Source organism: Papio anubis, chromosome 11 (assembly GCF_008728515.1).
Source record: "Papio anubis isolate 15944 chromosome 11, Panubis1.0, whole genome shotgun sequence".
Taxonomy (NCBI): Eukaryota; Metazoa; Chordata; class Mammalia; order Primates; family Cercopithecidae; genus Papio; species Papio anubis.
The window spans coordinates 103,386,787-103,410,852 of record NC_044986.1 but is presented as its reverse complement, the minus strand read 5'-3'; the positions used below and the strand labels follow the sequence as shown (position 1 = coordinate 103,410,852).

The 24,066-nt window shown below is 42.7% G+C and overlaps 1 protein-coding gene across 6 annotated transcripts in view; it reads right to left on the bottom strand.

Moving 5' to 3' along the window:
* PIP4K2A (phosphatidylinositol-5-phosphate 4-kinase type 2 alpha) overlaps positions 1-23,798 on the bottom strand; it is a 177,498-nt gene extending 153,700 nt beyond the window's left edge. For 3 of the 6 annotated variants that reach the window (XM_021943110.2, XM_021943112.2, XM_009214087.4), the window contains exon 1: positions 23,398-23,692. In XM_021943110.2, the coding sequence (XP_021798802.2) occupies positions 23,398-23,541 (144 nt within the window). In that variant the 5' untranslated portion in view covers positions 23,542-23,692. Of the gene's footprint in view, positions 1-23,397 lie in introns of all 6 variants that reach the window. The other 3 variants (XR_002524201.2, XM_021943114.2, XM_003903459.3) reach the window with 2 other exon arrangements.
* Positions 23,799-24,066: the final 268 nt, after the last annotated feature.

Below are 24,066 nucleotides of genomic sequence, written 5' to 3'. Positions count from 1 at the left end.
AACCCTAAGATTCACTGAGTGCACTCGGAACACTTGGGCAGTGCTTACCTCATTCTGTCCTCTTAATAACATGGCAAGAAATAACCATTTTACAGAGGAGAAAACTGAGCTTGAGATAAGTAATCATGCAAGGCAAATGGGAGGGTTAGAATCTGAAATAGTCTGGCCCCAAGGCTGGCCCTTTAATTACTATGCAATGCTGCATTGATTGCAAAATCACCCTATGTATTTCCTCAAAACAAGAAAAAAATTAACAAAGGGATTCAATACAAACACAAGAGCAGTGGGGCATCAACTGGCTGTGGGCACCTGAGCAAACATTTCTACCACCTCCCTTGTCCCGGCACTTGCTCCAGGGTAGAAAAAAGGATTTGGTCCCCCATGTAACACCCTAAGGGAGACAGAAGAGGTGGTGGTATCCTGATTTTACACATAAGAAAACTGAGTGGTTTTGGTAGTCTTAAGAAATGCCTGAGGTTCAAACAATGTGTGCCAAATGGAAGCAACTGTGTGCATGAACCACTGCAGCCTATTTTATCCAAATGCAATTCAGGATGGCATCTGCGATTCAGAACAGCCCACAGCTCATCCCTTGAAGAGATCAGGCCTGCCCTCCTTTGTCCTCGTCATCCTACCTCCTGGGAACCTGCATTATCCTCCAGCTCTGCAGTTAAAAGGCCTGAAATGCTCATCCATATACCAGCCCTCTTTTCTTCAGACCTACACATGATAGAGCCCTATGTTTATTCTGACTCTTGCCCCTTCTCCTCTTCCCAGGATGCTCGACTGCCACCCTAGTACCTTTCCCTCCACTGCATATGCATCTTTATACCAGAGGAGACTTGTTTTTGCTTCTGTTTTCCAGAAGTTCTTATTAAGCTTTTTCAAATTTTATTCCTTACTATTTATCATAAAAATCTAAGTCCTCACACAATCATTTGTGTAAAATAGAAATACTTTAACATTTAAAATTCATTTCTGTATGTACACCCTACCCGATTCCACAGTGAGGTGGTTCTCCCACTGTGTCATTTGCTGTGTTTCCAGGTATAAACTCCTGACTACAAGGGAAACCCTGCTCTCGGCGTAAAGCTTGACCCATGAGGGTTTGAGTAAACAGCTCTCAGGAGCACACCTTAAACAACACAGTTCTAACTTCCCAAAAATAAGCCTTCTTAAAAATATGTTTCTCATCGTTACCGAATAGGAAGAACTGCTGGAAACAGAACAATAGTTGAGATTCTAAATTTCTTGTCATTGTTAGTCTGGACTGTGTAATAGAAAACCATCTTATAGACCATCAGTCCCCAACCTTTCAGGCACCAGGGACTGGTTTTGTAGAAGACAATTTTTCCAGGGACTGGGGTGGTGTGGGGATGGTTTTGGGACGATTCAAGACTATTACACTTATTGTGCAGTTTATTTCTATTATTACACTGTAATATATAATGAGATAATTATACAACTCAATAATATATAGAATCAGTGGGAGCCCTGAGCTTGTTTTCCTGCAACTAGATGGTCCCACCTGGGTGTGACGGGAGACAGTGACAGATCATCAGGTATTCGATTCTCATAAGGAGTGAGTAACATAGATCGTTCGCATGCAGTTCACAATAGGGTTTGTGCTCCTATGAGAATCTAATGCTGCCACTGATTTGACAGGAGGCAGAGCTCAGGTGGTAATGTGAGTAATGGAGCGGCTGTAAATACAGATGAAGCTTTGATTTTTTGCCTGCTGCTCACCTCCTGCTGCGTGGCCCAGTTCCTAACAGGCCATGGACCACTAATGGTCCATCCGTGGAACAGGAGTTGGGGATCCCTGTCTTAGACAACAGAACATTGTCTAAAATCCACACTAGATTATTTGAGAACCAGGGCAGGGTGGGATGTGATTCTAAATAAATATATTACAGTAGCTGCATCTAGATTCTTCCGTGAAAGGGGTAGGCACTTGGTGTCTCTTTTCCTAGACATCGTCTTTTCTGCTCTGTAGCTTAGAATTCAGGGCTTCAATAGAGTACTACCGTCAAATGTTTTCTCAGAAATATCTAGGCCCCACCTATGGCCTTCCCTTAGAGATGGAGCAGCCCTTCCTACAAGACCACAAGTCAGGTTCTCATTTGACCCTATGGTACAAGGTCTTTACTACCTACATGCAAAGGTAACTATGGTATACGAATCTGCTTTCAGTCAACAATGCACAAAACATGTCCTTTAGGCACTCAGTAGAGATCTCAATTTTTCACCGAGTTGGACTGGAAAATGTTCTTGAAGGAATCATCTATTCAAGGCTGATCTCTGTTTACAGCCGGGCTGGGAGAAAGCCGTACCTCTGGGCTACCTCACTCTGGGTGTGTGTCCCATTTTCCCATGGCTTTCATGAGACTCAATAACAAATAGTTCTGTATATCCATTAATTTTAGTCCTATTTTAATTGATTGGGGTCATAAGTTTTCCTTAGAATCAGGGAGTGAAAATAAACCAGTATTTGTCCTCTCATTAGACCAGGATAGTTAGATCACAGATTTGTCATGGTTACTAAGAAATTCAGACCTAAGTTTCAAGTTCCAATGTCAGTTTCCTTAACCAGGACTGTGAAAAATTTTATGGTTAAATGTGTTTTTCTCTCCCCGTCTTTACAACTGGATTTTTTTTTTAACTGACTGCATTTTGCTTTATTTTACCTATGCATTCTTGTTTAAACTTTTAAGGCTTTTGGAGAGTAACACATACAAGGATTTCACCTTCATCACTAAAAACAGTCCAAGAGTGATTCTACATGGCATCTTGATTCACTTAGAAGGCAATTTCTCAGGAAATGAGAATCTATTTGTGAGTATTCTTCACGTTTCAGTAATAGCTAGACAAAGCATGTGTCTATAAGTAGAAAGCAAAAAGACAAAAACTGAAGATGATTTCAAGGCCATATGTTTGGGAAACAAAAGAACAGAGCCGAGAGATCTGAGAGAGAAATTAGTTTTTAGGAAGTTAGATATCAACAGATCTCCACTAGTTCCCATCTGGGGAGCTTAGTCATCAATACACTACCCACAGATGACCTTAACACACATACCCAGCCTGGTGCTGAGTGGGGAGACATAATTCTGGTCCTCGCTCTATCACTGAGCACTGTTTCTTTATTTCACTGTCTCAGCTTTCTCATCTACAACATGAACGGATTAGGGGAAAAAAAAATCACAACTACCATCTGGTTCTGATGCTTTATGATTTTTTTTAAGGGAAGCCAAGAAATGCAGAGAGCCTGATAAAAAAGGTGTTAAGTCCAGAGTCACTCTCTAATTCATTTACACCCCTTATTTGAGTATGCGGAGCCCTCGGATTCAAGCAAAGGCGATTCAAAAATACAGTACTGGCTGGATGCAGAGCCCGTGGATACGGAGGACTACCTTTTCATATCCCCGGGTGCCACAGGGGTGACTGCAGGCCTTGAGAATCTGAGGATTTTGGTGTCTGCAGGATCCTAGTACCAATGCCCCAGGGATACTGAAGGGTTACCGTACCTGAAAATCTAAGTGATGTGTATGGGGGAGGGGTAAGCAAGACAATCCACTGAGTGCAAGAAGAAACTGTCAGAATGTCTACTTACACTTAATTTTACCTTAAAAGCTAAGAAATGCAGCTTTTACCAACACTGACAGCCCTTATTTAGGTTCATAGGTTAGATGTCACATGCCACTTAAATAACTCAAGATGTGGCAGTGGGCCCCTCTGTCATCTGTTCAATTTATTCACGTAGGGATACCATCTATGCAGTATAAAAAACAAAACCTTTCAGTAGTGAGGTGGGGCATGACCCCAAAAATGTTTTGTAACATACAGAGGTGTTACAGTTCTCTCGTGGGCAAAACACATAGAAGAATTGTTTTAAGAATGATTAACACATTTTTCCCTTACATAAATACAATTTGCTCCAAATTTCCTGACCTACTCTGATCGCAAGTGGCTGTCAGTAAGACCTGGCAGATGTTTTTTCAATGACCTTAATCAGTCCCTTCAAGGTAAAAATGAGGTTTTAAGAAGTGCTAGAAAATAACCGCTTTTTTGAAAAGAAACTCAGACTACAGAGAAAGTATTTTGAAAAGAGATGTGCTTTTGTATCTTTTGTACAAACAACTTAGAAAATATTTCTCATCTGTTTTAAAATTTTCAATACATGTAAAACGTTTTTTATTTTCAACCTTCTTTATCCTTAATATAAACTGGAACACATTTTATGAGAACTTAGTGCTATCCACAAAAATAGAAATTTGCCAGAAAAATTTTAATCAAAATTTTTATCTAACTGGCAGACAATGTGAAAATGAGAATCACCAGTTAGTAAGCACAGCCAACAATGCACTGGATCAGTATACCTTTGTAGGTAACTTTTTGAGCTATTAAAACCAAATAGCCAAATGAATATGGGACCAGACTTTCAAACTGCTTTATCATAAAATATTCATCATTTTTAAAACCAGTGATACAAACTCATCCACACAACCTTCATTTGAAAAAATAAAATCCACTACACACTAATGATAATTTTTAATGATACCAATAATTTTTAACAAGTTTTAGTTACTAATATTTACTTTCAGTGCATCCTGTTAAAATTTCTGCATATAAGACAAAATAATTCAGTAGTACACAGAGGAAAACTTATTTAAAAAAATTTGTATATTGAGAGCACATGCTCAGATTTTTTCACTGTTAAGATGCAAAAACTGGGATACCTGTAGGTAAATTAGTGGTAATCACTGCAGTTTATCCTTGTTTTTCCCAAACTCACAAAAGTGACAACTTTTAGAATTATTTATTATTTGTTTCTCCCAGTACAATCAATATTTCTTTTAATCAAGGGATTTCCTAGGATGGCTACACAGAGAAAAAAAATCCCCTATATCAAGAGAATATTTTATTTCACAAACCAAAATGTACAAGTCATTTCTGCCTCACTGAATTCAACATATAGTCTTCTCAAGGTATCTTTGGGGTATTGGTTCCAGGACCCCCCAGGATACCAACTCCGCAGATGCTCAAGTCCCTAATACAAAATATTATTTGTGTAAAACCTGCATGCATCCTCCCATATACTCTATATCATCTCTAGTCCATGTATAAGTACATAACACAATGTAATGGTCACAGTAAGTAGCTGTTTTACTGTATTGGTGCTTTTACTTATACATTTTTTATTTTTTTCCTTTAATAGTTTCAACCTGTGGTTGGTTGAATCTGAAGATTCAGAAGCCTTGGATACAGAGGGCTGACTGTATACAGATTTCTTCCCACCACCCATCTCACCTTAGAACATGTCTTGAGTTTTTTCCCTAATTATAAGAAGACTGCATGCTCAATATTTTTGTAAGAAACCTATAAAAAGTGTGTAGAAAGCAAAAAAATCATCTGTAATCCCTCCTCAGAGGGACGTAATATTTTAAAGGCACACTGGCTATGTTCCCACTCAACATTATCAGTCATGTGGCCAGATCAGCACAACAATCTCAGCCAACGTGTGTAACAACTAGGGAATATTTCAACATATGGTAACATATTTTATTTAGCCCATCAACTTCTTTACTTTCACAAAAGAACTGGTTTTTTTTGTTTGTTTGATTTTTGTAGGAAACACAGGTTATAAGGGTCTCTCCTCAGCTGACATGCCCAACAGTTATAAGTGTGTTTCTAGCTGAGCCAATTACTTTAGGACCATTCTACATGCCATCAGAAGAGTCTTATCTTCTTATAAATTACCAAATTGAAATGAATCCTTAAGTGGTCTCTTGTTCTGAAGGTTCAGAAATGGGAATAAATTTGTTTTGAAATAGCCTTTGGCCACTCTGGTTAAGTGGAACACAATTCATTTCATTCAATATATTCCTCTATATGGAAGCTTTTTTCAATCTTGCAGACATTTTTCACAAAAGAAAAAAAGGGTAGTTTCTTAAAATAGGGCATAAAAATTTATATCCATAATTTGTAAAGTTCTTATTTTGAAGTTAATGAAAAATTACATATAGTTTATTCATACTGAAAAGTCACCTACTTCCCAAAGCCTATTCAGAATGGTCTGTTTTTGTGTCAAACATTTAATATTTTAAAATACTAGAACAAAGAATAATTCTCTATTAGGTAATCATCCAAGTTAAATATATATTATCTTTTACAAAAGACCCTTAATTTTCTACTTAATTCAAGCTTTAAAAAATAAGGATCAATTAAGGTTCCATTTTAAAAGAAATATATTATCCCAAGGCTAATTTTAAAGCCTGAATTCATCTAAAATAGTCAGTAATTTAGGCCTCCTGAAAATTGGCAACTGTAGTTAGCACTGTCACAATAAAATACATCCACATAAAGTGGAAATAACAGTGTATCTAGACGGCTACAGTTTATAAGCATGACCTTTCCTTTCTTTCTAAGAGCCCTGCTTTTTTCCTTCACTTTTCTTCAGTGTTCTCTGGAGTTCATTTCCTTCAGCTTAAAAAAAAAAAAAAAAGAAAGAAAGTCGACTTTGTATGTTAAGTAAAAGAGTTAAAAATTAAAATTGCATTTCTTTTCCTTTCTGAGTGTCTTGCTATCTAAATGGAAAGAAGCCTGAGTACTTACAGTTATGCAGCAAAGCTTTGAGCTTCCATACCTTCCTTGCCAGGCTTCAGAATGTTTGTGAGGTCAGCACAAGTGACCGGCATTATTTCTACTACATAATGCTGGACAGAGTGGCCAGCACACAGAATCAAGCTTCAAGCCAAACTATAGGACCACAGTAGAGGGATGGTAACATCCAACATTTAAAAAGCAAGGCTGGGTGTGGTGGCTCATGCCTGAAATCCCAACACTTTGGGAGGCCAAGGCAGAAAGATCACTTGAGCCCAGGAGTTTGAGACTATCCTAGGCAACATAGCAAGACCCCCACCTCTACGAAAATTTGTTTTTAAAAATTAGCTGGGCACGGTGGCACACAACTATAGTCCCAGCTATTCCAGGAGGCTGAGGCAGGAGAATCACTTGTACCCAGGAGTTCGAGGTTGCAGTGAGCTATGATTCACACCACTGTACTCCAGCCTGGGTAACAGAGCAAACTGCATCTCAAAAAAATTTTTAATTAAAAACACATACACATATACTGTCCATATACTGTAATTATGGACTCTAGCAGATGTCACATTACATTTTCTGAAGTGGTTCATGTGAATCATCCATAGGTTGAGTCCAACGTTAAGCAGTCAGACTGAATAACGAACTGCAAATTCCTGACTAGTCTACTCACATGGGAAGAACTCTGCCTGCCATTAAATGTTATTGGATTGGGTTTAATATAAATCACGTGGGCTGTGGCCAGCAGAAATTAACCAACCATAGACAGTGGACGGTGACCTGCTTCCGGGATCCAGGCACTCTCTGCCTAGAGTTCGATGAAGAAAAACTGGGAGAAGTGGGTCAGTTGAAAGCAGCTCTTTTGAGAGGGCAGACTTGGGCCAGGCAGCCTATGTGGGAGCCATCCTCCAACCTCAGACCTGATACTCCCACACTGCCCGTGTGCGTACATCTTTGGTCAAACTGCTGAAAATCCCTATAAAGAGATTTCAGTGGGTTAAAAGGATATGGAAAAAAAGGATATCTTTTTGTTCTAATCTTTGCTGTTCAACTTAGAAACCTGAAAGCATAAGATGTGGGAAAGCAGCTCTTAGCCACACTGCTAGGGTTATAATCTGGTATAACCCTTTTTGAAAGTAAATTGGCAACATGTACTAAGAGCCTTAAAATATTCATACCCTTTGACCAAGTAAATTCTCCAAAAAGAGAATCTGTTCTAAGGAAATCATCCCAAATAAGAAAGTTTCATACAGGGAGATGCTGACAGCAACATTATTTATGGTGGCAAAATACTGGGACCAATGTTTGGACTATTAAACTTCATTAACTATTTAGGTTGGTGCAAAAGTAATAGCAGTTTTTGCCACTGAAAGTAATGGCAAGAACCACACTTTTGCATCAACCTAATTATTAAGCAGTGATCAAAAAGTTAAAATCACTGTGAATACATAGTAAGATGAAATAGTCAGAATAGTCTCAATGAGATTTTTAAAAAAGATATTGGAAAGAAGCACATTAAAACATTAACACTGGTTGCTTCTTCACAGAATGGCTATGGTAATTTTTTATATTTGTGTGTGTGTTTCAAGTTTTTCAGAAAATATGCTATATTATCTGTACTTATTAGAACTTAAATTCCACTGAAATCATATTTCAAATTCACCTAAATAAGCATAAGATGAAACTTTATATAACACATAATAAAAATATTCACTATTGGCTATTTCCTGGCTCAAATATTCATTGGCATGTGTTAAATTTGTGAGTATCTGATGCCAGAACTGCAAGAGAAAGGGAATTAGACAAAAAGATTAGCTTCTCCTAACCTATTTTTTTTAATGTCCCTAAAATTTGCTCCTGTCCTCCTACTTTGGCGCAATGTGCCAAAAAAGCAAGTGCCTTATGGATTTATCATACTTTCAGAAACAATATCTGTTTCCCAACAGTTCTTCTGATGCCAAAGCATTTAACTTTCCATCTGGGTGCAGGCAGAACCTAATTTATGAATGGGTTGTGTTCCAAACATTCATTTGTAAGTTGGCCCTTTGATTCTACAGGAAATGTACTCCAAGGCCTAATGTAGTAAAAGCCTGTGGACTTGGTCTGAGAGAGACAGGGGACAGCTGAGAAGAAAACTTCTGTTCCTGTTCCTGGACACAGAAGCAAGCTAAGGCCAATGCTGAAAAAGGTAGCTGCTGAGTAGCGCAGGGAGACATCCTAACACACTAGATACCTGGGAATGTGCGCAACTTAGGAGGGACACATGGTCAGGCCAGAGGAGGATTAGTAAGAAAACTCAAAGAGCCGACAAAGAAATTAATGTTCTGCTTGTTTAGAGCAGTGTCTTCAAAACTTTTAGGCTATGGGCCACTTAGACAACACAGCTTCTTCCACATCTATACCTGGTTACCCTTGGAAACAAACAAACAAACAAAAAACAACAATGATTACACCTTTCTTTGGGAAACTTCCAGCCTGGGCATATAGTTGTTCAAAATACATTGTAAATACAAACACTTTTATTGTAATGCAACATATGTATTTCTGAAAAATTTCTAAGTTCTGCATACACACTAAAATCCAGATTTTAGGCAGACCACATAAAGACTATGAAACTCTATCACCAGAATGCTTAAAAATAAAAATCCTAAAAACAGAAAAATAAACAATATTTTAGTGTAATTTCTAATAGATATATAATGGACTTTAGAAATAGAAAGGTGAGGATCACTAGGGAAGGAATATAAGGAGTAACCAGGCTTCTAAGTCACACAGACTAGGAGAAAATGTCCAAAGATGGGAGAGAACCCTGAAATGAGTACTTCCAAGATCGAGCAGCCAGCTGCTGGAGTCAGGAGGAAGAAAACGGATGCAACAGCAAGGTATGCAGTCCTGTTTCCCAGTCTGGCTTGCTGCCTTGGACTGTATTAGTGTACTTTGCACCTAGCTGCTGATACTTGGAGGCAGTGGTGTACTCAAGGAAAACTGCATACGGACCAATTCCTACATCCTATGCCACATTCCCGATACGCCAGTCTCATACAAGTGAATCTGCATTATAGAAGCATGTATGTAGCAGCAGCAAAGACTGCAAAGTGGTACATTTTCTAAAGCAGATTCAAATGTGTAAGGGGACTTTTTAAACCCCACTTTCTTTTCTTCTGTCCAGCCTCAACACCACCTGAAAGCTCCTCCAAAGACACCAGTGCTTGGGAATATGACATGAGAAATTTTGGATGCATGATCCAAGAAAAGCAGGGCAAAGCGGGGCAGCTGCTAGCACACAGGCACCTCTGTGCACATCAGAAAATGAGCCTCCTCTGCGGACGACTCACAAAAAGGGTGCCTGTCTCCCGCTAATGCAGCCCCTTGCTATGGTGTGCAGGTGGCAATACTGATGTCAGCCCCCGCCTGCCCCCACCACCTGCAGCCTTTGCGCAGGTCATGTGGAATGCTATAGAGGTCACTCTCGGGTTGACTAATATCAAACACCTTCCTCAAAGTCCAAGTTGAAAAAACAAAAGCAAGGCTTATTTATTACAACTACAAATAAACTAAGCTCTGAATTAGCGTGCCTAGCAACTTGCAAATATGTTTCTAAGCCTAAATGACCAAGCCTAGAGACACTAACGCAAACAAAAGTAATGTAAATAAGAACACCTCCATAAGAATGGACACGAATAAAACCATAAAATCAGAAGGAGAGAAGTATAGTGGCACCTGAAGAAGGGTTTGGCCGTTCCCTGGAAATGCCACCTACCCTTTATGCTTCTGTATGCATTACTCTGCCTGTAACGTGTTTTCTCCAGCTTCTCCATCCATCACGCTAATTCTAACTCAATTCCTGAAGAATTTCAAGAGCCTACCACTAACTCTCCCAGAGTAGTTCATTAATCCTCTGCTGTCTCACAGTATCTGTGTGTACAATCCCAGTCGTGGCAAGGGGGACCGGGTACCTCGCCAGGAGCTAACAGCCCCAAAATAACAGTAATGTAATGGAGAGTGTGAATGGTAAGAAACTGACCTAGGTGAGTCACTGTCAATTCCTTCCTATCTGTTACCTAACACAGTCACCAAATCCAGCTGATTCCACCTGAAGTATCTCTAAGCACATCCTTTGTCTGCTTGTTTAGAGCAGTATCTTCAAACCTTTTAGGCTATGGGCCACTTACACAACACAGCTTCTACCACATCTATACCTGGTTATCCTTAGAAACAAAAAAGGCAACAATGTCTGTTGGTTGTCTGTTACCCCTGCCCAAGCTCAGGTTCCCATCACCTCTGGAAGACAGCAATGGCATCCTTCCTTCTTGCAGTCCCACCTCCTGTCCCACTGACTCCCTTCACGGATCCATCCCTGGAAGGCCGCAGAAGCGCCACCATGCTTTGGCTTCTCACTGTCTCATTTACTGTTGGCTTCCCTCTTTTGAAACTTTGAGGTCGATTTGCATTTCTGCTGATAGGGTTATTCAGGTCAGCTCTGCACTGAAAATAAGTAAACGTCTTGAATAAAACATTTACTTAAACATCTTCTTGAAGGCATCAAAGAGTTGGAAGAGGGAGGAGAGAAGATGGCCTGCCAAGATCTTAGTGAAAACTGGAAGCAGGAAGAGTAATTAGTCATGGAAGCCACTTTGGCTCTAAAGGCTTTGATGGTCTCATGGGTTGACAGGAACAGAAGACAAAGCCTAGGGCCCACCCAAGGTATGAAGTCTAATAGGAAACCTTTTCTCCATAAGGCTACAATGGGTCTACCAAAAATAAAATCATTCCACCCCAGGGACTGCAGCTCAATTTTACATCATCATGAGTTCCAAAAAATTCCAAGCTGTGAATTTAGTTTCAAATGGTCTTGGTCTCCAGTACCCCTAGACATGTGGCAAAAACAAACAATTCCTCTGGAAGGATACGTCTTTATCCTAAGACTTGAAGAATGCTCCCTGAATAACTATCCAAGGGAAGTGAGCAGCTAAGAGCCAAAATGAACCAAAGATAAACGGCAACAAGGCACCATGAAGAAGAACCAGCAGAAACAATACACAATAGAAAAAGACCCACAGAGGCCTGAGATATTGACATTATCACTATTCTTACAATGTTTATGGAATCTTTAACTTATGGCACACTTCTGCATACTAGTATTTCGAGAAGCATGTCTGAAGCCATTAAAAGAACAAGTCAGTAACAGCACTGCAGCACACTCTTCTACATAATAATATCTCAGATTACTTAGAAATGCATTCATAGTCTTCACGCAATTCACTTGGCGCCCTTTCAACATCTGACACTGTTTGAGAGGAGCTGTTTACTTTCTGAACCTTCTCCGTCATGTTCACAAGACACAGTTCTTGCATGCTGCTGTAAACATAACCTCTTTCTTTGGCACTGGCTTGCAGTTACCCCATACCTCTTATCACCAATTTGCAGCAAGTTTTCCCCCACTCTAATGCATTGCACAACCCGCTCAGCAAAATGCTCTAAAATGCTCTACGCTTGATTATAACAAAAGTACTCTACACGTTGATGAAAATTGAATATGGGAGGCCTCATGGTACACCACCTGAGAACTAATGGTCTATGGTTTAGAATCCCAGCCCCCCTCATTCATTCAACAATATGTACTGAGCGCCTACTACCTAAACACACTGTTTCAGATGTAGGGATACAGCTAGTAAGTAAGAAAAGTCTCAGTTGCCAGGAAATTTCCTGTTGTAGTTGAAGGAGATAAGCAATAAAAATGTACACAACTCAGTTTCAAATAGTGTTAAGTGTCACAGAGAAAATAACAGTATGATAGTGGAGGGGCTCCCTTAGCTCAGGAGGTCAGAGAGGCCACCTGAGAAGGCAGCCCCTTAGCTAAGAGACTAAAATAACTAATAGTAGCTAACCTTCCAAAGATCTGAGGGAAGGCTGGGCATGGTGATTCATGCCTGTAATCTCAGCACCTTGGGAGGCTGAGGCAGGAGGATTACTTGAGGCCAGGAGTTCAGGACCAGTCTGGGCAACATAGCGAGACCCCCATCTCTTAGAAAAATTTTTAAAAATTATCCAGGCATGGTGGTGCACACCTGTAGTCCCAGCTATTTAGGAGGCTGAGGCAAGAGGAATGCTGGAGCCCAGTAGTTCAAGGCTGCAGTGAGCTATGGCCGCGCCACTGCACTCCAGCCCGGGTAACAGAGCAAGACCCTGTATCAAAAAAATAAAATAAATAAAAGAGGGAAAAACATTCCAACAAAGAGAAAAATGAAGACTGAAGAACTGTGGCCGCTCTGAGCTTGCCTTTAGGAACAGAAAAAGCGCAGGGTGGCTGGAACATGGGAATCATGAAGAGGGTGTCATGGGATGAGGGCAAGGAGGAAAATGGGGCCCAGGCCAGTAAGATCATGCAGGTCAGAAAAGGTTTGGATTTTATTCTAAATGCAATGTAAAGCCTTTGGAAGGTTTAACTAAGGACATGACATGAACTTATCTACAGTTCAGCAAGATTCCTCTGCCACTGCTGCAGAGAAGGCGGACTGAAACGGCAAAACTGAACGCCGGGAGACCAAACACGAGGCTACCACAGTGCTCCTGAGAAGAGGATTCAAACAGACACAAGCATGCGGATTCAGGACTTGAAAATGGGATGTGGGGAAGGAGTGGGGAGAAAAAAGCATAATCAAGGTTAGTCCCTACGTTTAAGCTGGAGCTCCTGGGTCTATGGTGGTCCATTTTCTGAGATGGGAAGAGGCCAGTTTAGGTTATGACGGGGGATGAGGCAGAGTGCAGGGAGGAAATCAAGAGGCCTGCCTGGGACATCTGAGATGTCTATTAGGTATTCATGTGAAGATACCCGGTGAGAAACTGAATACAGAGCCCGAGAGGAAAGTTAGAGCTGAAGTTAAACATTTCTCAATCATCACTGTAAAACGGTTAAAAAAAAAAAAAAAGCCATGTAGGTAAAGTAAATGTAATTGTAGAAGATGATCCTGGACAGAGGCCTGGGGCATTCCAGCGTTTCCAGACAGAGCAAAAGAGGAGGAGCCTGTGCCTAAGGAGTGGCTGGTGAAGCAGAAGGACGACAAGAAGCAGAAAAAAGGAGCCCCTTGCATTTAAAAACGTGAGCACCGCCAGCGATGCTGAGTTGAGCAGTTTCCTTGGTGTGCTGCAGGTGAAAGCTGGATTGGAGTAAGTTAAGGAGACCATGGCAGGTAAGTTGAGGGTTGGCGGGTAGGGTGTCTGCACAGAAACAGGAGACCTCACCTGTAGACAAGGCCTTTCACTCCTGCTATGAAAAGGAACAGGGCAGGTGTGGTTGCTAACACCTGTAATCCCAGCACTTAGGTAATCTGAAGCAGGACTGCTTGAGACCAGGAGTTTGAGGCAGCAGTGAGCTGTGACCACACCATGCACTCCAGCCCAGGCCAAAAAGCAAGACCTCATCAAGGAAAAAAAAAAAAGGAACAGAAAACCTGAGAAGACACTACAATGCGAGACTAAGGGTGAAGGAGAGCTTCTGTTGTTGTAGTTTATTCTGCTTTCAAGATGGGAGGCCCCAGAGCGGTGAGCCATGTCAGTGGAAGGTACTGCAATGGTGGGAATCGTCTCTCTCTGCACTATTCAATCCAGCAACCACTAACCACATGTGGCTAGTGAGCACTTGATATGGGAAACTGAATTTTAAGTTTTATTAGCTGAAATTTAAATTGCCATATGTGGCTAGCAGCTACCAAACCAGGCAGGGCAGCCCCTCCAGCATGGCTGTAGACTGACAGACTCAGCTGTCCAAAATTTAAATGGGATGGTGGGAAGAGCAAAAGCTGATGGCTTCTATTTGTTCAATCAATGCTTTCTAAATGAGGTTATATGCTGAAGGGAGGACGGGTGGACAGGACACTAGGTGGAAGTTGAAGGAGAGGGGACAAGGAAGAAATGACTTCAGAGAGTACAGAACATATTAAAGGAGGCAGTAACTCTTCCGGGTCGAGTGTCATTTGAGATTTGTGGCAAATTTTAAAGTAACCCTGGTCAGAACTGCTGACTTTTCTCTGGCAAACATCAACCACTTGGTCCTTCAAAGGTGGCTTCAAACAAACTACTCTTTCAACCATCTCCTGACATTCCCATTATGTTCCTCTGTGGTTTTCAATTTTCTTGGCTGCAGGACCTTTTTTAACCTCTTTACATATTATATTCTGTGCCCCAGTTAAAAAAAAAAAAAAAGGACAGGACAAAAACAAGGCTGTTCTGGAGGAAACTGAGGTAGGACTAAATTCCCTCACCTGCTCAGTCCCCTCCCACCAGGCCCTGAGGCACATCTAAGGAACCTCAGGGCTTGAAACCAAAGATTTACCCTGATGGGTGTTTCTCAGACTTAAATATGCTGACAATCACTGTGTCTTGTTAAAATGTACATTCTGCTCCACTAGGTCTGCAGAGGCCCAAGCTCTGCATCTGTAACATGTTCCTGGGTACTGCCACTGTGGCCACAGCCAAAGCCAACTACTTACATTCTCCACGCTGCTTGGTTTTGCCGGCTGTCAGACCCTCGGCTGCATATGCCTTTCCCCACTGTATTAGTCTGTTCTCACGCTGCTATGAAGACATTCCTAAGACTGGGTACTTTACAAAGGAAAGAGGTTTAACTGACTCAGTTCTGCAGGGCTGGGGAGACCTCAAGAAACTTACGATCATGGCAGAAGGGGAAGCCCCCTATTTAAAGCCACCAGGTCTCGTGAGAACTCACTATCACGAGAATAGGCTGGGGAAAACCGGCCCCATGATTCAATTATCTCCAGCTGATCCACCTACAACACCTGGGGGTTATGGGTACAATTCAAGATTAGATTTGAGTGGGGACACAGCTGAACCCTATCACCCATCTTCTGCAGCTGGGAGATTCTATTTAATCTTCAAGGTCCTCCGCATTGTTACCTCCTCTCAAGGCTTCTCCAAGTCCCCCAGGCAGAAGTAATCATGATCCAGTCCTGGTTAGCACCTTGGCCCCATCTCCAACCACTATATCCCCGCCTCTTGCTGTGCTCCAGCCATGCCAGCTTTCCTGCAGTTGCTGTAACAGGCCAAGCAAGCACCAGCCTCAGGGCCTTTGCACCAGCTGACCCCTCTGCCTGAAATGCTCTTCTCCCAAATTGCCTCCTGTCTAAACCCTTCACCGACTTCATGCCTTTGCTCAATGTTCGGCACAGTCTATTCAATACCCTCCACCCCCAGCATTCTAGACACTGTAGTTACTTATACATATATTTACTTTATGTCTGTGTCCCCTGTAGTTATGCACAATTTGAGGGCAAGGTCCACAATATATTCATTTTGCATCTGAAGCATCTTGCAGTGTCTCCATATTTAAAGACAAGGTGAAATATCAAGCCAATAGCTGACACAACTTGCAACTAATGAATGTGAATTAGATTTCTGACACTTCAAAGAACCTAATCGCTAGTGGAAGTGTGAAAAATACAAGAAAGAACATAACAAAATAGATACAGAAAGTAAAGCAAGGGCACAAGGATAACTCTAAAATGATAATTCATAACTCAAAAATACACAAGGATGCCAAGTACAATGGTGATGTTCTACTACGAAACAGGATAAAGTAACCACTGATTTAGCATACAATCTGATAATTTGCTACATCTCAGCATTTAAAACATTAAAAAAAAAATAGCATAGGCATGGTAGCTCAAGCCTCTAATCTCAGCACTTCGGGAGGCCGAGGTGAGAGGATTGCTTGAGGCCAGAAATTTGAGACCAGCCTGGCCAACATAACAAGACCCTGTCTCTATTTTAAAGAATAGTAATAATGACAGCTAGCATATTAAGAACTTACCATGTGCCAGCAACTATTTAGGCATCTTACAGGTATAAATTTATTTAATCCATATAACAAACTTCCAAAGTAGGTACTGTTATTACCTTCTTTTATAAACAAGGAACTGAGAGGCAAAATAACTTGTTCAAGGTCACATAGCCAACCGAACACTGACTCCACAGCTCTTAATCACTGTGCCCAGGAAGCTGAAAAACGATAAACATTTAGAATTGCAAAGCTTAGCTGCAGGTAAGTTACTGTTTTAAAACTCCCTACAACATTTTTCATAAACAAATTATGTATTGGTTCTCACCCTACATGCTCTGAACATTAACAATGAGTTTCTTTCTATAAAGGGAAATATAGTTTTTCAAGTAGTTTTCTCCCGTGTTAACAGCTAATGCTCTGTCCATCCAAGAACAGCTCTTAAAATTAAGAAAATAAAAGAACTCAAAGCAATGAATGACTCCTGAGCTTGGCCCAGGCAGCACAGCTCAGTGGCTAAGGGAACAGCTGTGAATCTCAAGTACTAGGCACTGTGACCAAGGCGGTAATCAATTCAGCCCATGCGTGTTCCCCCCAGAGTATTCTTCCTGGCTGCTGCGTGCTCCCCCCACTTTCTCACCCCACACTATCCCCATCTTATTCTTGCAAGGGTTCTTAATGGGGTCCCACGAACTCCCAAGTGGTCCATGGATAGAATTAAAGGGATCCTTGAACTTGGTAGGACATATCCTTTGTATTTTCATTTATTCCTTTAAAAGCCTCATTCTGAAAAGGAGTCTATGGCCTTCACTGGACTGCCATAGGAGTCCCTGGTATAAAAACGAAAAGAAATAAGGATAAAGGCAGATACAGGGAAATAAGCTAGGGGGTTTCAATATCAGTCGAGGAAAGAGGGAAACAAATCTGGTTAGGAGTGACAGAAGTGAGAAGGAAACAAAGAGAGGAGTCAAGGAAACTACCCAGGTATTCCTAACAAAATGGCATCTTTCACCTTCCTTCTACTTACTTTCCAAAAAAGAGGAGTTGCCTCTACTTCCACTCATTCGCTCTTTAAGTCTTTAAGCTTTCACACCCGCCCCCAACCCCAATCACTTTAGCACAAGCACAGCCATGACTCTCAAGCACTTGGGAGCATCTAATTCTGCCCACCTCTGTTTCCTCTTCCTGTTTCTTCTTCCTCGGTCCTTCCCTCAAAGCCAAGTGTCCCCAGTTCCCCGCTCCTCTGGTGGAGATCTGACTTACCAATTCTGTACACGCAGGTCTCAATGGTCTATCCCAGCCCTAGTGGCTCCCAAGCTCCAATCACACCTTTCCAGCATCGCACATGGTAGTGTCACTGCAGGATCCACCCACCACCACCTGCAATTCCACATTCTTGAATCTAAATTGCTTGTCTCCCTTTCCAACCTACAATTTCTTCTCCCAAATTTTCTAATCTATCATGGGGCCACCATTCTTCTAAGGGCCCATCACATACAGTTGGGGCTGGGGGGAGGGATCCTTAGTGGCAAAGTTCTTCCTTCCACTGCTACGTAGCCTATGGACCTGCAGCATCAGCACCACCAGAGAGTACGATAAATGCAGTCTCAGGCAGCACCCTCACTGGATCTGCTGAATTAGACTCTGCATTTTAATTTGTATTGTTTCTTATTTAGTTGGAGCCTCCATCTGTCACCCAAGCTAGAGTACACTGTACAACCATGGCTCCCTGCAGCCTGGACCTCCTGGACTGAGATGATCCTCCCACCTCAGCCTCCTGAGGAATTCAGGCTACAGGTGTGTGCCACCATGCCCATCTAAGTTTTTACATTTTTTTGTAGAGACAGGGTCTTGCTATGCTGCCCAGGCTGGTCTCAAAATCTTGGCCTCAAGTGATCCTCCTGCCTCAGCCTCCCAATGCATGGCTAGGATTATAGGCATGAGCCACTTGCCCAGCAGCAAATTCAGCAGACTTTTTTTTTTTTTTTTTTAAGTCCCCAAGTGATTGATATGCACCTTAAATTTTGAGAAACAGGGATCTGGTTCTTTTAACATATCACCATCCAAACTGCATTTGAACTTTATTACTTTTAGGCATCATTTACCGAATCCTTATGATGTGCTAATTACAGTGCTAAGCCTTAAATACAGTATCTCATTTAACCCTCAACCCTGTGAATCATAATCATTATCTCCATTTTAAGAATGTAAAAATTGAGGCTCAAGTGACTAAATCACCTGCTCAAGCCCATCAATGCCAAAGTTAGCATTTGAACCTCATCTGTCCAACCACAAACCACTTTTGCCAAATTGTACCAATTCCCTTCAATTCCAAAATTTGTATTTCGAAGGCTATGCTGGCAGAATTAATTACTCTGGTTGACTGCATTTTCTAATCAACTTAAAGAAGATTTTGGTGGTTTATTATAATTATTGCCGGCAACCTTTCTAAAGGCACAGCAGATCAGGATACCCTGGAAATAGAAATTATTGACCTGACATGGGCATCATTCTGAGTACTGAAGTTTAGTAACTCTAAGTACTAAGTGACACTAAGTACTAACTATAAATACTTAGAGTTCACTCTAAAGTATCTGACAAATGGAGAGGAAAATGTATTCTGTTCTCTGGTCATAATCCCAAGTTTTAGGGAGTACAAAATGACTTCCCTAATAAACTTTCTGTATGTCTGCTTGGTGTGTTTCTTTCCTCTGAAGATTAAAAAGAACAAAAAAATAGTCTGAGGAGACTAGTTCTTGAATGAATGGTAGCTGGGTTCCACTCAAGAATTTCATCTAATGTCTAATTTTAATTTTAATGTAATTGCCTTATTATGTCCTATTCAGTCAAAGTCATTTCACAGTCACTCACATCACTTTAAAACTTAGTTTCCTTATCTTCTTTCAGTGCCCAAATAAAAACCCATGAACCTAAAAAAAAAAAAAAAAAAATATGATGCATCCAATAATATGGTCTTTATTCCAAAAACCAGAGCCTGCGGAGAATACAATCAAAGCCACTGATGCTCCACCAAAGACACCATGCATTCTCCAGTCCACACACAACACAGCACACGGTGTTCCTCAGGCTGGCCCTCACAGATCCCCACAGTAAGGACCCACGGATGTCCAGAACCATCCAGCTCTATTACTAGGACAGAGACCTGCCTGACACTGCCTGGCAGGCCCTTTCCCCTCTCTGGGGACTGTTCTTTCCCCAACGCCAACAGGCAAGCACTGCCATGTTTTTATAACTGTTTAGTCCAAGGGATGGCCACAAATGACCAAAGCCAGACCAATCCCAAATGGAATCCTTCCATGGTATTTTTATAACTGAATTAGAGACAGGAAGCCCTTTTTGGAGAGCAGAAATGACAAAATATGAAATACAGGAACCGTTCATTCCCTGCTCTGTGGAGGAACCAGCCAGCTATGAAGGAGAACTGAGCCAAAGGGTACAGAAAAGTCCCACGCACTCACACACCCACACACTCAGGCACCCAGCTCTTCACATGGTTCCATAACCAGCCTTTCCTTCTACTGTGATAGGCCCCCCAAACCCCTCAATACCTGACATTTTTGCCAAAGCTCATTTGAACTTCTACAGCTTTAAACCAAAAGCCTCTAACATCAATACTTAGCTACTTCTAAATAGTATATATTTTAAACAAGTTTTATGTGCTTTAAGATTTTTCTATACGGATGTTTTCCTTTGGATATTTAAATAGGTTTTAAAATACTAATTTCTAAAAGGCTCACATTTCACTGTGGATAAAAATCTTTTAGAATATCTATTTGAAATAAGTCTTGGCTCATATCATTCAACATGCTCCCCATACTATTAAAATATCATCTTAAGACGCTTACTGCTTGATCATTTTCAGTTTAATTCTAAATGTAACAAGACAAAACTGCCTTCAGTCTTTTCCTTTATGTATTCAGTTATATTCTCTGCTTAAAATACTTAAAAATTGGCACTGATCCATTCACTGATGGGTATTTTAAGTTAGAAAGCAGTAACATATCAAATTAACCACACAATGGCAGGCTTACTCCTGACGATGAACATTGCCCAAATCAAGATTTTCATTACCACCTCAATGGACTTGAACATTTTCACCTTAATTGCAAGTTGTTATGTTTCAATCAAATCGACTTTGGCTTAATAGACTGCAATGCAGTTCAGCTACATTCAATATAACAAACTCTTAGTTCGCAGTCTCTTAAAATCACCATAGATTTCCTTCTCCTCTAGTCCAGGTCTTGAAAATTCCCTGAATGCTGCTGCATTTGGAAGGTTATAATAGTAAGACAACTTTTATGTATAGTATTCTACAAATCCTAGTATAACACTGTGCACCTAGTAGACTGAAAACACAGACTCTTGAGTTAGACTTGGAAATCATCCAAACAACCTCAGTTCACAGGTGCAAACACTGATGCCAAAACCTGACCTTAACATGCCCAAGGTCAACAGTTAGAGTTTAAGAAAAATTTAAAGCGCAGATCCAATGAACGTTTTACCACAGGACGCGGAAGATGCTCATATACAACACCATGCTTGTTTGTTCTTAAGACTGCTGACGTTATTTATTCTCACATTATACTATAAACTTTGGTGCACAGAAGGTCATATAAAACCTTAGTAACACATTTACCTAATATCAGACACTGTCACCTAAAATGAAATCAAACCAGAAATACACAGCATCTAAGTGCTTAGATTTCATGTTTATATTACACCTCCATTCTTTTTTCAAAAATAATATACTAAAGAAAATAGACATTTTGAAAAAGAAGGCTGTGAAACAGACCTTTCTTATGTCAACTCAGAGCCCTCAAAATAAAGATATTTGGAGAAAAATATTAGAGGTGTTTTAGCAATCCTTCCCATAGTAGCTAACACTGTATGTGCCCAATATATATCTGTTGAGTGAGTAACATGCTTACATTTATATGAAATGGAAACTTCACTCCTCTGGTTGTGGATACTTAGAATCGCTAACTTCTCTTGAGAGCAAAAGAAAAATAACACCAAATGCACTATTTACAAGTCATATACTGCGAAGCACTTTAGTTAAATATTTCCAATTAGCAAGAAACTCTAAAACAAATGTAGCAATTCATAAATGTAAGGTAGCAACATAAGTTTTTACAGTAAAACATACACAATTACAATATTTTTAAAGGCAAACTGGAATTCAGACGAGTTCCCAGAAAGCACACTCTCTTTCGGCAGCATATTGTTGACACCACCTTACTAAATTAAACCCCGAGACAGAAACATTCTCCTGACCAAAACACCAGAACTCCAAAGGAGATAAAGGCACATGAGTAATATGATATGAGTAAGCACTACAGTATTCGTCCTTTTTTTAATTATAAGTTTCTATTCTAGTAATAAGAGACCCAAAAACTAATAACGTAAAGAATAAAAAAGCTTAACAAAATTATACGTAACTCTACATTGTAAACGTATTACCTAGGAAAAACTGCATTTCATTTTCTGTAATAAAACTTGAGAGAGGAGTTTTTGGTGCAGTAATGCATGCTCTTGTAACAACTTACAGTCCCAAATAGCTAAAGAAGTTGTCAGGAAGTTACAATGAACTTCAGTGAATCAGTCATTAAGCTGGATAAAAATAATCATTTCTCAACTTCTTCAAAAACACTCACACCATGCAAACACGATCGATCCTGATACTGTTTCGCCCTTCCCCCTACGCAGCTTGGGGAAGAAAAATACAAAAACGATGCTTTTAGGCATTTTAAACAACTTCACTACATTGAGAGTGTGTTTTTTTTCAAAAAGCCAGCATGGTTTTCTGTCATTTCCACTACGCTGAAAAGGACATATAGACATCCATCGAAATTAAAAGCAGGGAAAGCGGACTTACACTTTTCCCCAGATACTAAGTGACTGCAGTTACTAAGGTCATGGTCAAAATTCACAGCTCATTTAAACTTTCCTGGCTGAGCCAACAGCTCCGATCATGTTTCCTGATCCTATCTAAGTGGATTAAAACTGCAGGAGTTTCTCGCTGTCAGATCAGCAGGAGGCTATTTCAGACCCTCAAACCGCAGTCCGCATAGCCCGCAGCGGCGCATCCTCCAACCCCACTGTGCGTGACGCTAACCTTTCCACGCGTTCTTCTCTAGCCTTTCCCACACCCAACACAGCGGCTGCGCCCAACTCGGGACCCCCTCCGCCCGCGCCCTCCGGGACCCCCGCCTGCTGTCCCTGCCCCGGCCGCCCTTCCGCAGTAGGCGACTTCTGCCCGACTCCTCAAAGTGGGGGGAGGCGACGAAGGGAGGAAGACTCCCCGCCAAGGGCGATGCGGGAGAAGCGCAGGGATGCCGCCCGACGCCAGAGCCATATTTACATCGGCTGCTGCTTTGCCAAAAAGCCGACTTGTGCCCAGTAATATTGCCTTTAAAGGAAAAAGAAAGGACCTAAGCACTAAAGCTGCTGCCCCAAATCTGCTCGCGCTCCGGTATCCTCGCCCCAGTGTCCCAGTGGGAGGTTCGCACGCGCCCAGCCCGGGACAGGTACACCTGCCCGCCGGCGGAGGACGCGGGCGCCGCGCCGCCCCCACACCGGGCAGCGGTCGCCGGGACCCGGCCCCCAGCTGCTCCCGCCCGGGCTGACAGCCGAGGCGGCGCCATGCCCCGCACAAACTTCCCACCTCCCAGGCAGCGCGGACCGACTCGCGGGCGGGCGGACTGGGGGCGGCACTGGCACCCACCGTGAGACCCACATGCACACGGGACCCCCGTCCCGCACCTGGCCCTAGATCTAAAGGGGACGCAAGTGGTGCCTGGGCGGCCTGGAGGGCTGGGGTCAGACGCCGCGGGGCTGGGGGCTCCGAGGCAGGCGAACAGCCGGAGGGCCGGGGCTGGCTCCGGCTCCCCGCCCCGCAGCAGCTGCAGCCGGAGGAGGAGGGGAACGAGGAGGAAGAGGAGGAGGAGGAGGAAGGGGACCGCGCGCCGCAGCCGAGCCCTTACCGAGTGGTTTACTCCCCACATCAGGACGCTGAGCAGCGGGTCGCTGGCCCGAAACAGCTTCACTTTCTGCGCTACGAAATGCTTCTTCTTGGTCTTGGTCTTGCTCGCCAGGACGGAGGACCCTTGGTTGCCAGGGGTCGCCATGGCCGCCTCCTATGTCCCCTCCCACGCCGCAGGCTCCTGAGGCTGGACCCGCCCTCTCTACACCCCGGCCCGGCTGCAGCGCCGTGATCCCCCCGGCGGCAAGCCCCGGCGGCGTTGCGCCTGCCTCCGCCTGCCGCCGCTGCCGGCGCGCCTGGCCCTGCTCTCGGTTTGTCTTGCCCGCCTGGCCCTGGCAGGCTGGTGCTCGGCTCGCGCCCCGGCCCGTACCCCGCGCCCGCCGCGGCTCCGCGCTCAGCCCGCGGCTGGACCCGGCGCGCCGCGAGCGGCTTCCGCGTTGGGCGCCGGCGTCATGACGCAGGGGGCGGGCGGGCGGGAGGTGGATGCGGCGCCGCGGGCGGGGCACTGGGTGCGGGGCGCGGGGCGCGGCAGCCGGACCGTTAGGCTGTGCCCTCCCGCCCCGGCTTCGCTGCAGCCGGACCGCCGCCTGTGCGCGGGCGAGCTCCGGGCGTTCGCTCCTGGCCCGCGGAGGAGGCCGCGGGTTGCGAGCGGGGAACCTGGGGACCCCGG